Source organism: Halichoeres trimaculatus, unplaced genomic scaffold, assembly GCF_033239565.1.
Source record: "Halichoeres trimaculatus isolate MK-OKI-2021-1 unplaced genomic scaffold, fHalTri1.1 fHalTri1_scaffold_1, whole genome shotgun sequence".
NCBI classification, from domain to species: domain Eukaryota; kingdom Metazoa; phylum Chordata; class Actinopteri; order Labriformes; family Labridae; genus Halichoeres; species Halichoeres trimaculatus.
In genome coordinates this window covers 18,749,704-18,764,372 of record NW_027437179.1, presented here as the reverse complement: position 1 = coordinate 18,764,372, position 14,669 = coordinate 18,749,704, and the positions used below count along the sequence as shown (strand labels likewise).

Here is a 14,669-nt window from a genome sequence, read left to right as displayed (position 1 = left end):
AATAGACCCAGTTTAAGTGTTGAAACAGAGCAACTAGGTTTTTGTATTAAAAACAAGTTGTGTTTTTCTTTTGATGTCCAAACGCATCTTGTTGCTGCAACCTTTTTACCTATTTTAGATTATAGATCTTTTCTCTATCCCCATGAACAGTGTCTCCATATGGTTGATACTGCCTACCATGCCTCCTTAAAGTTCATAACAAACTGTAAAGCTCTGACTCACCATTGTGAGTTGTAGTCTGGGGTTGGATGGCCTGCTTTGGTGACCCGAAGGCTCACACATTGGTACACTTTGATCTTTAAGGTAGTTCTTGGTCTGCTGCCCCACTATTTATGTGTTTTTATCATGCAGAATGGTACCGGACAGTGCTCCCTGCGTTCTCAGGACCTCACTACGCTCTCTGTCTCAAACGCTCGGTCAGAAATTGGAAAAATGGCCTTTGGTAACTCTCTGCTTGGAACCAGTTGCAGAACGACTCAAAGCTCTAGGAGCTGGTGTCCTTAAATGTTTTTAAATCTAAAATGAGGGACAAGGAGGCTGGTTCTATGCTGTCAGTGTTTCAGCTCGGTTGTTTCGTAGAATGTGATTTTTATCTGTAATTTTATGTTTTACTCACTGTGCTAGATCTTATGTGTTCCCTGCTTTTGCTGCTGCTTGTCTCGGCCAGGTCTCCCTTGAATAAGAGGATTCTCAATGGGACCAACCTGGTTAAATAAAGGTCGAATAAAAAAATAATAACCTTTCCACTTTGTCAGTAGTTTTCTGTCTCCTGGATCCAGGGGTTTGATAAATCAGGGCCTTGTGCTGGTGTAGGGTTTGCTGTTTCCTCTGAGGACCCATGCCTGCCGAGCAGCACATAAGACTACATTGTTGTACAGTCCCTGAGCTCAGCACTTCCCTCTGAGAGTGAAGCTGTGATGAAAGGCTATAAAGATAAATTTGGCTCAACATGGATCATGCTGTGGCAACAAGTGCCCTCAATTAGCCCCATGGCTTGGGAGATGTGCTATTTTAAATACCCTTATAGCCTAATGGATTGTAATTACTTGAACTGTGACAAAAACACTGAGTAGCTGAAAAGGGTATGAAGATAGGTCAGATCCAAGGTCAGTTTCTAGCTGTGTTTACAAACACACATGCTCAAAAGAGGGAGTTGCTCACATTAACAGCTTTTGGTTGTTTTTTAACCTTCTTCTTATCTCAGTTTTTTTTCAGTCTCTCTCTTGCACACACACACACACACACACACACACACACACACACACACACACACACACACACACACACACACACACACACACACACACACACACACCACACACACACACACACACACACACACACACACATCACACACATCGCACAAGATCTTTCTCTTCTGATTATGTAGTGTGTGGTGTGTGCACCAAGGTTATAATAGTTAACAAAAACGAAACTAAAAACGAAAACTAAAATTTAAAATACATTGCAGTTAACTCAAACTAATAAAAACTAGAAAAGAAAACAAAAACGATAAGTAAACTAAAACTGTATCTTGTGTTCAAAAAACTAACTGAAACTAACCAAAATTATAGACAAAATGTCCTTAGTTATAGTTTTTGACAATATTAATAGCCTTTATGATTTAAATTAATCAGACTAATTTTCCCAACCAATTTTAGACAGTTTTAGGCAGTTGTCAGCACCATACGACACCATCACAGCGAGGTATTGGGACGAGCTTGTTTACTGCACTGACTGGCTGTGCGCTGTGCTGTGATGAAATGTAGTGGAGCAATGAATCAGAGAGCTGTTACAGAGCATCTGTAACAGTTTAATTTCATGTGAGTCTGACTTTACTTTTACAGAGTCCAAGTTTCTAATTATTTAAGCTCATATTATATTGTTTTATGTAATTTATGTTTACATTATTTTTATATAGTTTATGTTTATATTTTTTATATTAAGTTTATATTATTTTCTTGTGTTTAAGGCAGCAGCCAACAGTTCAGTATCAGCATTGACTGAGCAGTGAGCACTATGTTGGACTTGAAAATAAACAGTATTACAAAGTATTTACTCTGACCTTTTTGAATCCTGCACCTGGTTAATAAGGTTTAAAAAAACTAAAACTAAACTGTAATGGACATGAAAACAACAATGCTGTTTCAACGTTGTTACAATTATAACAAACTAAAACTAAACTATAAAGACAAATCCAAAAATATTATAACCTTGGTGTGCACTCCAGAGGACACCACACACTAAATTATTCTTCAGCAGAGTATCAGCTTCTTCATGCTTAATATTCCAAATCTCATGTAGTAAAACGGGACTTTGGTGTAAACAAACATGACAGACGAACGGGTAAAAGCAATGATGGTTGTTTTCGGCCACTCAAATTAAAAAAAAAAAAGAAATAACAAATATTGGAAAAAGTCCAGGTGGCGGGGATATGGGCTGTATGACTAACAATGTGAGTTTCTCAAAGTTTACAAAATGAATAACTTGGGAAGTATAAATGTTGCCTGATTCCAATGTTCCAAAAATACTACTTTGTATATTGTTACGTAGTATTGCTATTATGCTGATCATTGTTAAAATGAGGTGGTCCTTAGAAAACTATATAACTGGTCTAAAAAGGTTAAAAGGTTTGAGAACCCCTGATCTAAATTATGCTTTTTTTCTTTTTCTTTTCTTTTTTTTTTCAGCACAGTGCGTTGTTTGTGTCATTTCTTTTTTTACTTGTTCATATTTGTGACAAAAATATCTCTTACGGGAAATCAGAATTTAAGGCTTAATCTTTGTTCTGATGTGGAGCAGATGGAAGGTGATGACTTTAATGCACCAGTTACGGGTTTGGTGAAAATAAGCAGTGGGAAAAAAATCTATTTCATTTTGCTTTGTCATTTTCAAGAATGAACAAAACAGTTTGTGCCCACATTAATCATTCTCTGTGAGCATGTCCTGTACCCTCAGTGGATTCAGGCTACCTGCTCATCTCATCACTGGCAAGTAATTCAATTAAACAGCTTTGTCAGGTGATCACACTTAAATACGAGCAATGAGTACAAAACAGTTTTGCCAACTCAGTGCATGCCTGGGTGCAGTCTCCTGCAGTCACTTTTAATCAGCTAGTCACATTTGTTTAACAACAAAGCATCCTAATCGAATAATGCAATAATGAGCCGGTTTATTATCACAAGCAATTAAATCTAAGAGGATGCTGAGGGCTCCACTGAGCATGTCTTTATTCTGCCCTTCATGGGAATCCTCTTGCGATTTTCAGCTCTTTAAGTACCTTCCCACAGGAAATTATGTTACAACAAACAACCTTATTTCAGGACAAAATGTAACATTCTCGGACTAAGTAGCAGGCTGGAGCCAGTTCTGTGACCTTGTTAGAATTTTTGGACATTTTCAAAACGGTAACAACAGCCTACATCCACATTTCCATAACGTTATACAACTGGTAAAGTTAAAAAAAAAGAAAAACAGGCCTGATCTGAACCATCATCTCAGTTTAAGAGGAAGCCTGTGGGAAAAAAGCTGAAGGAAAACTACCAACAAAATGTCAAGCTGCAGCATCTTTGAAAGGGTTTGTTAAATTCAGCCAACAAAAGATGTAACTTACTTAGACGCTGAGGCTTTTAGCAGTGAGTCCCACTTTTGTTTGAGTGTTCTTTTATAACTTTTCCTTTTTTTTCATGTAGCCCAAGGCTTCTAAATGAATGAAAACTCCATGACAGCATACACCCTTAATTGTGTTTGGCTGCACAATGCTCACTGTGAACTTCCTACCATCACAAGAAGCCTAAACCTCTCTTTCCCTATGACTCATCACAGGGAACTGAAGCTTCGAACATTTCTCATCCGTCAATGTATATTTTTAAGGACTTGTGAAATTTGCTCATCCTGTCTGCATGGCCACAATGTGGAAGGAGTGTGTAACCCTCTTTTTGCACAAACTGTGAGTCATAACTTTAACAATGATGTTAGGTGACATGTGCAAGTTTGCGCTTATTTTCTAACAAAGATGACTCATTTCTTGTACAGGAGTTATAGCATTGATTTTTATTTCTTTGCATTTCATTTTTTGTTTTCAAGAATAACAAGAGTGTTTCTTTCATGCTGGTTAAACCTTCCACATACAGGCTGAATAAAGTAAAGTTTTGCTTTTTTTGTTGGGAGATCTGATGTCAGCTTTGTCGTCAAACATCATCCTCAGGATCTAATCCTTTTGAGCTGAAGGAGAAATCAACCATCAGTAGCCTTACCTCTTTCCGTGGATGGATGTGATGTGATGTGATGTGTGTAAGATTGCTGACCCTGATGTCACTCTTGCCATTCAGAATTGATATACTTGTTATGGGGTTTTAACAAACCAGAACCAAGTATCTAAAGCAGAATGATTAATGAGATGTAAATGTCATAGTTTACAGAGAAAAGATAATGACGTTCCAAAAAAAAGGGTCATTTTGGTTTATTGATTGGTATCAGCAGTAGTTAACATCCCTTATAGCTTCTCTCCTTAAATTTAAGTGTCTTGAATTGTTGTCTCAACTTCGTCTGCTGCTATCTGTCAGGATGAATTACAGCCTGTCACATTTAAACTTTGTGGGCCAAGTACTTTACAATTTGAGCGTCCTAGTTTGAAGTCATTGCTCACCAAAGCATCCAAATGTCACCATCTGCTTTCACAGGTTTGAAAAGTTGAAGCACATTAAACAAAAGCCTCTGGAGCTCTGGGCTGTCTACAGGAGACAGTGTTATAGAGTTTATAATGGGTCAGCCCTGGATGATACACATTCTGTCACTTTTTTTTGTTTAGCCAACTATTTAAGTTATTTTTTGGGCAGCAGAATTAATCAACTGAGCTTTCATCCTGATGATGTGGCAGCTTAAAGCACTATTTTTTTTCCATAAGATGCTTTTGGATTAAGTGATATATTTCCATTTACGTACAAGTGTGTATTTATGGATACAGGGAAGTTCTAGGAGTCTATTTTCATTTTAAAGTTGGACTCCTATTGGTGCACCGTGGATTTCAATTCAGTAAAATAAATTGATGATTGTATCTTCAAAGTGGCCATGAAATAGTAATATGAGCCTTTTTCGATAGGGGGATTTACAGTTTTGGGAGCACCAGCCAGGAGGATGGGGAGCATCTGCAAAGCAATGATGCTCAATACTCAAGCTGAATTACACCTCACGGAAAGTGGACAAAAAAAAAAATCAAAGAGTCTTTTTGTTACTCGTGTTTTTAAACAACCTTCAGTCTCCTCTCACTCTGTGTGGCTTGTTGAAACATCACTAAACTCAGACTGAATCTTGTTTGTCTCTGTTATTTACTCTCCCCTGCTTGCTGTAACTGATCATCTCCTCCTTCTCTTTGTCAGGCGGCATCCCCTTTGTCCTGACCGGGGAGCTGTTTGAACAGTCCTATCGACCGGCTGCCTTCATGATTGCTGGCACCGTAAACTGGCTGTCCAACTTTGCTGTGGGCCTCCTCTTCCCATTCATCCAGGTGAGTTAGATCATCTTCTGTGTTTGTTTGTGGGATCAGGTTTTACAGCTCAGTCAGTCAATCAGTCAGTCTGGAGTCACAGGGTCAGCAGAGATGTTTTTCTTCATACACACAGGGCTTTTTCTGGATCAGAAAGTCACACACAGTCAGTAAGTCATCAGATGACTGCTGGCTTCACTGAATTTACACCGACCATTTTATTTCACTTCAGGCTTTGCTTCGGTCTGTTAGAGCAGTCAGCTTGTCATTAATGCCGGCTGTGGCTCTCAGGCCTTTAAAGGGTGCTAGAGCTGTTTTTAGTTGTCAACAGACTTGTAATTGAATGTTTTAGGCTGTTCTGAGCTTTGTATCCTAGTCTACTAGGCCCCTTCACAACCTACGTCATCATAAAGATGTGCATACATTTGGGTAATGGAAGTGGCAGCATTAAGTAGCATAAAAATGTCCACTTGTTCTGTGGTCAGAAAACAACACCATACCACAGGGTCAACTTCTATAAAGTCCTGACTATACAGAACAACTGTTCGGTATATTATTAAACTAATAACCAGTTTTATTAGTAATCTTAAAATATGAAACTGTTGGTATTCTGATAGATTTGGTGCAGTTCTGTGTCTGGACATGGTTTTCATGGTTCTCAGACTCAGCAGTCTGTATGCTCGCCTTTGGTTTAGGCGGGTTTCTGGTTCACTGACACATGTTTACATCCTGATATTTCACAGTCTGGTAAGTGTCAACACATAATGCAGTCTTAAAAATCAAGTGACTTGTAAGTTTAATCTCTTCTCTGGGGTACACGCTGGATTCCTCCACTAAAAAAACATCTGTCCACCGAATGTGTTTCCACTTATTAAAGGTCCCATATTATGCTCCTTTTCTGCAGTTTAATATGGATCATTGATGTCTTCATGAAATGGTAGTAACATGTTTTGGTCCAAAAAGCCAATAAATCAACCACAGCAGCATTGTTTCCAGGCTCTCATAGCCCCTCTGTTCAGAGTGGTCTGATTTAGTGGGCGTGACCTTCATATGTAAATGAGCCACCGCTGATACCGCCCCGCTATTCCGCGTCACTGAGAGCGGCGCCACGAGCTCTGAGTGCACAATGTTTAGAAAACAGCGAAGCTCCTTTACTGTAACATTACAGGCTAAAACAACAGGGTAACCGCAGCTTAAGTTAGCATCCTGAAGCTAACACAGAGACAGGATTTTACATTCACAAGCACTACTAAGTACAGGTTTTGTCATTAAATATCACATTTTGTGAGCTGGGAGGAAAGCCAAAGACCCGCATATGTCACTAAAAGACTTAAAGTGATTTTTGCATAATATGGGACCTTTAATGTCTTCCATCCACTCACTGAACCTGTGAGTAATGCGAAATTGACCATCTGTCAAATTGGTGTTGTTTAGGTAAAAAGAAGTGTTTTTTTGGTGGTGAACACCCTTACATTACCAACCACTTTAGTCCACAGCACTTCTGTTGTCAAACACGCACGCAGCAGTAACTGTTTACACAGAGTAAAGGGGTCTACACAACTGCTTCCTGAGTCAATAATAGAAGTGGTCAGTGGTCTTTCCCAATTTACAAGCTTTTCAAAATATTGGTTTGATTCCAGCTGGATCAGCGCTCCTCAATCCAAACAAATTGTAACAGATGGTTTTTGCTCAATCACACAGAGATGGAAGGTGGGAGCATGTGAAATGGGAAAAACTGACATTTGCAAGGCAGCTTGCTTCATGCTGCTTAGCTTCTCTCAGCTCTGGTGCAGAGTGCTTTTAAGGTCAGACACGACTTACAGAACGAGGCCTGGAAATAAAAATGCCAGTCTCTCAAGAAGTGATCATTGGCTGAAAGAGCAGTGAAGATGTGGGTGATATTTTCCATAACACTATTAGAAAACCAGACATTACTGGCTTCTGGCTCAGGTATTATTGTTTTTTTAAAACAAACTTTGTTACACTCCAGAAGGCGCTAAAATATGTGAATGAATGATTGAGACCAAATGAAGGATATTTCTACTTACACCATGGAAAATGTGTTTTTTTTTTGGGGAGTGTGGCCTTGTGTGAAATGCAAATTAACTTATGCTCATGTTAGTGCCTGTGGGTGTGTTGATTTTACAATGAGATGAGGTCCAACGCAAAGGTGGCTTGTTGCTAACTCAAGGACAAAAAAGCACTACTGCTTTAAATAACATCCTCATCTGTAATAAGAATTTAAAGGTGGAGATTTTCCTTCCAGGCTTTTTTTTTTATTAGGACAAGGATATCAGGGTATTTTCCCCAAATCTCCTGACATCGTGCTGTTAGATCAGAAAGATACTGGCATCACCATGCTTTATAGACTAGAGGCTACAACTAGAAACGTCCATCATCGGTACTCTCAAATGTAACAATTATGCCATGTCCGCTTAAGGCTGGCTCTGGAAATACTAGAAGCACCTGAAGTCACATAAACAGCGTGCCAAAAAAAAGCTGTTTTCACTGCAGAAATAGAGATGATTACAGCCTGGTACAAATATTGTCTTACATCTGAACAGGATTAGGTTAAACTAGTTTCATTAACAACACACACTCAGTGGTTAAGAAGGTATTTAGATCACAAGTTCGCCCAATCAGAGGCACAGCTCATCTCATGTAAATGAAAGGCGCCCTATAACTGTTAGGGCGCAGTCACACTGGCCATCCAAACCGTGCCGTGCTTAAGCACGATTGCCCCCCCGCAGAGCTCTTTCCCAGCTGGAGAGTACGGCCAGTGGTCACACTACCTCAATATGAAACAGACTTTAGCGGGTATCGCACACGTGCATGGCCCGCCTCCGTCATCGTGAAGCATCTGTTTACATGAAGTGCGATCTCATCAGTGTCAGCACAATGAGACACAGAGAGCACTGCTACAACTTTAGATCATACGTCATGGATCGCACACGCTGTGCACATGCTTGTGCTCATGACGTGCATGAAGTAAACTGTGCCGAAGCCCGACTCTCCGAAGCGTGCCAAAGCACGGAAGCAAGCCGTGCTTGAGCACGGTTGGGTTGCGGTCACACTGGCTTTTCCAAACGTGCTTTAGGGCTGAAGCGTGCTTAGGCACGACACGGTTGGCCAGTCTGACCGCGTCATTAGCGTGGGGAACACATTTGTAATTCATTTGTTTGATCAGTTCATTATCAACATGTTTTCCTTTTAAATAACACATCTTGTAGTAGGAGGCTGCATGTTTGTGCAGTGGTTAGTGCTATTCCCTTACAGCAAGAAGGTTCATGGTTTGATTCCAGTGGCGATTGCTCTTAGACTGCAAGGGAAGCTCAGCTTCCCCTAAAATGTCCCCCAAAAAGTGGTGATATGTACTGCAGTGTGTACATTTTGTTGACAAAATATGCGCTAGAATTCCTTCATCTTTTGTTCAGAATCAGCTACGTATCACAGGTAACTGGCTCGACCTCATCTCATTCATCCCCACAGCGTCTCAGCGCTTTGACACAGTAGGACGCTGAGCGTCCTCTGACTTCAGCGGGGAAGTGTAGAGTGGGTTGTTCCACTATGGAAACTGGATGGTCATTGGATAAACGCTGGGCTTTGTCCCACACATTGGATGCTCAGCGTCTCTTGGGGTCTATGAGGCAGTGGGCTGGCCTGGACGCTGGGCTTCTGCATGATGATTGGATGATCTGTCTTAGGCCGAATCCCTTTTTGATTGACAGTGAAATGAGCCAGTCAGTGATCTTGAAGTATAACCCTCCACCGGAGCATCTTCCCAGTTGTTCTGGACTGATCTGGAGGCTTTATGGATTCCCAGAAAGTTTACCTTTCTTAAAAACGAGTGTTGAGAGAACGCTGGTAAAATTCCTGGAAAAAACATCTGGTTGGTACGACAGGGTCACAGATCATTTTCTTGAAAAGGAACGTAGGGTAGAATTTACGTTTAAATAAATTAACAAATTTATGATGCAGGCCGGAAAAATGAGCTTTCCCTCCTTGACTGACCAGCAGCTGCCACTGTTTGATTCCCTGCCCAGACAGGGTCCTTCCTGTGTAGCGTTTGCATGTGTAGGTTCTCTTCAGGTACTCTGGCTTCCTCCCACAATCCTAAAAAATGCTTATCCCTTTGTAGGTGTGAGTGTGTGCATGAATGGCTGTGTGTATATGTGAGCCCTTTGATAGGCTGTGGTAGAAGAAAGAGAGCTGGGATGGGTCCATTTTTCCCCGTGTCCCTTGAAAGGTAAACAGTGGTAAACGTAATGAATGGATCTTGCTGCGGGCCAAAGTTTTCAATCATATGCCCACACACTAAAATTTACCATTGAAGTGTTATTTGAGCATGACTCATAAAGAGAATAACTCTGTGTGTGTCAGTGAATTGTAAGAAGCACACTGCAGTCTGGAGTCTCTTTTCTGTCTTGGGTCCAGAGTGCTTTGATAGAACAGGGCACCCTGTTTTCATGGCATTAATGATGGGGACACAATCCAACCCAATTCCTTGCCCTTGGCACCAGCCTCACAGTAGCCCTTGCCTTACTTGCACTTGAGACTTGTAACTGTCAGCTCTGTTTGTAAGGCTTTGGTTATTTTCCCCCTCTGATGTACATTTATTCAGGTGCATGCCAATAGGCTGTAGGTGCTTATCAGTTCTGATGTGAAACTGATCAAGTGTGGACTCTGACTGTGTCTGCATACGCCTTTACCCACTCAGCCTTAAAAGAAAGATACTACAGACAGAATGTGGGACCTGACAGTGCTGCTGAAAAACAACATCAGACACACAGTAAAAGCACCAACACACCACGTTGTTCACTAAAATATTCATAATAACAAATTGGTTTTATTGGTAGTAAGGGAAAGATATTGGTGTGCTACCTCCTGGTTTAGACATCTCGTTTAATACCTCTGCCTCTTTTATAGTCAGAGCCTTTGAAGACTTTTGAAACCTCCACATCTTTAAATCATTTCTTTATGACCATGCAGGTAGTCCAATCCACTTTTTTGGGGATTTTTAAAGACTACAAGAAAGGGTGAATACAGCAGATTCAGAGAAAGGAGCCTATTAGTGTCTAAAAATGAAATGCTTTTCCTGGACACTGCAGGGTTCTCTTACAGCTTCTAAATCCTGACTGCTGCTGGTGGCTCCACATCACTGTGCCACCTCTTTTTGTACCTCCCATCTTTTCTTTCCTCTGTCTGCCTTACTTTATTTGGCCTTGAGGTTTTTTTTCTATCCATTTTTCTCATCTCTCCAGCCTGCACTCAGTTTGCCTTACCTTTACCTTTACTATTTTCCTCTTTACAAAATCTTCCCTGAAGTTCCCCCTCCCGAAAAACTTAATGTTTTTTCACTTAAAGCAAGGGATTGGTGGTGTAAGGGATCATGTTAAGATATTCGCTGAATGTGATGTGCATTGGCTCTGAGCACTTTGGGTTAGCGCTAATGCAGTAGCCACTGATTTTAACTTATTAACATGTTTTCTGAAACTTAAACAGAGTATGTGCATAAATTGGTGCTAGAAAAGGAAGCTTTGACAGCTGTTTGAATGTCAACCAGATGAGCCCTCAGATTGGATGCTCTTTCCTTCCAATTTTAGAGGAATTTTTGGATTGGGGTTATTTCTTATATTTAAACAATGGGTAACAAGTAATAATTGGGTGAAATCTGAACATTTCTAGAGCAGTTGACATTTTTCCTCATATAAGGTACATACTCAAAATCCCCCAAAACCACTTGGCAAAGGATATAAAACTCCCAACCAAAGAAGGTGGAAACCAGTCACAGTAGTGGGATAAATGTATCTGCATGATGACATACTTTTTAGGACTCAATGTCATGCTTTGTTAATCAATACAAAACTAAGCATCATATGTCTACACATTTTTGGGAATAATTATATCTCACAAAACAATGTGCTACATGTTGTAGCTGCAAATTTACAGTGTTTGATATGTACTTTAGATTTGCGTTTCAGTGCTGTGAGCAAAAAGTTGTGGATGACTCATCTTTCCAGTGTCACTTTGTAAGTTCTATGGAGGAGAGACTGTGGATAAAGACACACAGGAGTGTAGCAAAGTTGATTATTTAGAGGTGTTAATTAAGTTAAAGAAAGTGCTGGTACTGCATATGGCCATAAAAATCATCAGCTCAGTGTCTGATGTTTGACTTTTCTTTTTCTGCTCGGGTTCCTTTCGGCATGGCACGCAGAAAAATGGTCAACATCCACTGTCTCATACACTAACTCTGAATGATGGCCTCTTTTGTGATAGTTTCCCTACATTCTGGTTCAGTAAATATTGCCTTGTTGGACTTTAATTGGTGTAGCAGGACAATGACAAGTGAATCTTACAAATGAAACAAGACCCCCCCTGCTTCGTGTTATGGTCCTGCTCATCCTTTCTAGTTAGCTTGATCACTGCCCTTTTATTAGTTATATGTGAAGTGTATAATAAATAGAATTCATGAAATCCTTGATGTACAACCCAATCTGGAAAGGAAGAAAAGTGCTGCCTTGTGAAAGAAGGGCAGCCCCAAAGAGATTAAGCACAAAGAGGAATCTGGAGTTTGAGGAATGTATTTTTAAGAATGTCATTCTCCCTAACGAAATCTGTTGCCCAGATTTTACATCTACAGACAAACCATCCTCAACAAAACCACTGGAAGAAGCACAGACAAGGAAACAGCCCTGCCTTGCTAGGGTTAGATGATAAGTGGAAGTAAAGCAAACACACTGGACCTTTAAAATTTCATCGTCATCCCAGTTCAACAGTGAGTGGATATTACTGTCAGCTTAAATAGCATGCAGAGGGGCTCATCACAGAGGGCACTAAAGCAGCTCTTCAGCAGTCTCACTGGGATTCAAAGGGACACACACCAAAACCAAGTGTTTTGGGCACTGCAAAAATCTGAAACCTTGTCAAGTGTTTTTGTCTTATTTCAAGTAAAAATTGTCTTGTTATTCTTGAAATGAGCCACATTCAACTGGTAAGTCCAGAAAAATGTCTTGTTTCAAGTTATTTAAAGACAAAAATGAGGTCTGGATTGCTTGTAAAAAAATCTGCCTTTGGAAAAAAAATTGCTTGAAATTTTGTTTGAAACTGTAATGTCTCATTACAAGTAACTTTTCTCTTGTGCCGTTGGCAGATTTTCTTTTTACCTGTTACAAGCAATTTACACCTCATTTTTGTCTTTAGATAACTTTTAATAAGATATTATCAAGACTGAACAGGTGAATGTGGCTCACATCAAGTCTAAAAAGACATGTTTTACTGAAAATAAGACAAAAACACTTGATAAGATTTCAGTGTTTGCAGTGGAGAAGGCTGGTTTGAGCTGGTTTGAAACCGTTTTTCTTTGTTTAATAACATTTAGATTGAGACATGGTGAGGTTTCTTTGTTCAGACAACATGGGACTGTTTAAAGATTGGAAAAGGTGTGATAGATCCCCTTCAAACTCCTGTCTGATAGTCTCTAAAGGTAGTGCAGATTCTACTGTCTGTGTGAAGTCCAAGCTGTTTTATCAATAAACACTAAATTACAAATCTTTCTTCTCTGTCATTAGTGGCTCATGTGTGAATAGAATATATTTAATAGAATAGTTTTACATTCAGGAGCTCAACCCACCTTCTCCAAACTGTGCTTACTTTGTGTTTCCTCTTAAACTTAATCCTTTGTGTTCCTTTGCACCTCTCTGTGTCCTAAAACTCATCCTGACTTTTCTCCTTTATTTGTAAGCTTGGTAAACAGTCACATTACATCAACAACACATTTCATCCTCATGAGGGATTGTAGAAGCTGTCTGCTGTAGAAATAGAAGATCTCTGGATACTTTAATTGACTGACAGAAATAGAGAATTCAGCCAGACTATGCGATCGCAAAACAATATTTCTCCTGCTGTTTCTCTCATTACCAATGTGTTCTCCTTTGCACATGAAGTGTGAAGTCTTTTGTTCCCATCATGCCTATAGGCAGACTGGTAGCGTCCTGATTTAGCCCCTCACATCAAGGCCCAGAGGATTCACCACTGAGCGAGGATATCAAGTCCTCTGTGTGCCCTGAATACAAAATGTGTCCCTCAGCAGTGTAAGGGGGAGAGTCAGGCTAAGAGGAGGGGCCGTGGAGCAACGTGGGCAGTGAGTGCTCATTTGTGAGAAAACATATCCACAGTGGCCTGCAGGTACATTATCTCTGCCAAACCTGGCTGACAGCCTGTGAGTCCAGAGGACTCGTCCGGGACAGGAGGTCTGCTGTAGTCTGTGTGCGTGCATGTGCGTGTGTGTGGCTCCTGGGTGCTGAGTGGTGAGCAGCAAAAGTGTGTGCTGCTCCACACTCTTGTCCTGTCATCAGGCTCCACAGTAGTATAAACTGCAGGGTGATGTCAGGACTCATTATTTGTCATTTAATTTGTTCTCCTTTGTCATTTAATCCCTCTTATATGAATGCATATTTGGCAAACAGATGTTCAAAAAGGAAGAAAACTGGAATCTGAGTGAAAGTCTAACATGAGAATTGCAATTTGTAGCCCAATCACGTCATCACTAGTGTCATTGTTTGCCTTTTTAATGACATGGAGGCAGTGTGCTGCATTATAAGCAGCTCATTTGGGTTTTTGTCCATCGTTTTCTTGTCACTTCCTGTCATTACAAGCAGATTCTTTGTTGTGCTTTTCTCAGTTAGACTTTGTTTACTGTAATCTACACTGAAAGTTCCTTCTTTCTTTCTTTCTTTCTTTCTTTCTTTCTTTCTTTCTTTCTTTCTTTCTTTCTTTCTTTGTCCCCAAAACAACAAAAAATGTGTCTGGTCAGGTCAAAACCACCCGCATCTTAAATAAAGCCTCAGAGTCTACTTAAATTTCACCTCTAACTGTTTTTCTTATTATTGTGCACCAACCCTAGATTACATGAAGCTATGGCATTCTTTTTAATGTGACTGGTTTTTCAGCCATCTGTTGTTCTTTAGTGTGACCAGGTGTCTAGATTTATGGCAGAGAAAACCCACACCAAATGAGCATACTGCTGCTGTATTTTCCCAGAAGGTGCCAAGCCGCAAAATTGGATCTAGAGGTCCAATTTGTTTCACAATCATTGAGTACAGTCATTTAGCTTGCAGGGCTGAGATTGCCTCCTATTACTCCTGAATGACAAATACTCAACAGTTCACACTAGACGAACAATGTA

General features: G+C 40.2%; 1 protein-coding gene across 2 annotated transcripts in view; it reads left to right on the top strand.

The window, feature by feature from the left end:
• slc2a9l2 (solute carrier family 2 member 9, like 2) overlaps positions 1 to 14,669 on the top strand; it is a 143,227-nt gene that overhangs the window by 104,796 nt on the left and 23,762 nt on the right. For both annotated transcript variants that reach the window (XM_074681039.1, XM_074681048.1), the window contains one exon: positions 5,379 to 5,506. In XM_074681039.1, coding sequence (XP_074537140.1) covers positions 5,379 to 5,506 — 128 coding nt within the window. The remainder of the gene's footprint in view (positions 1 to 5,378; positions 5,507 to 14,669) is intronic.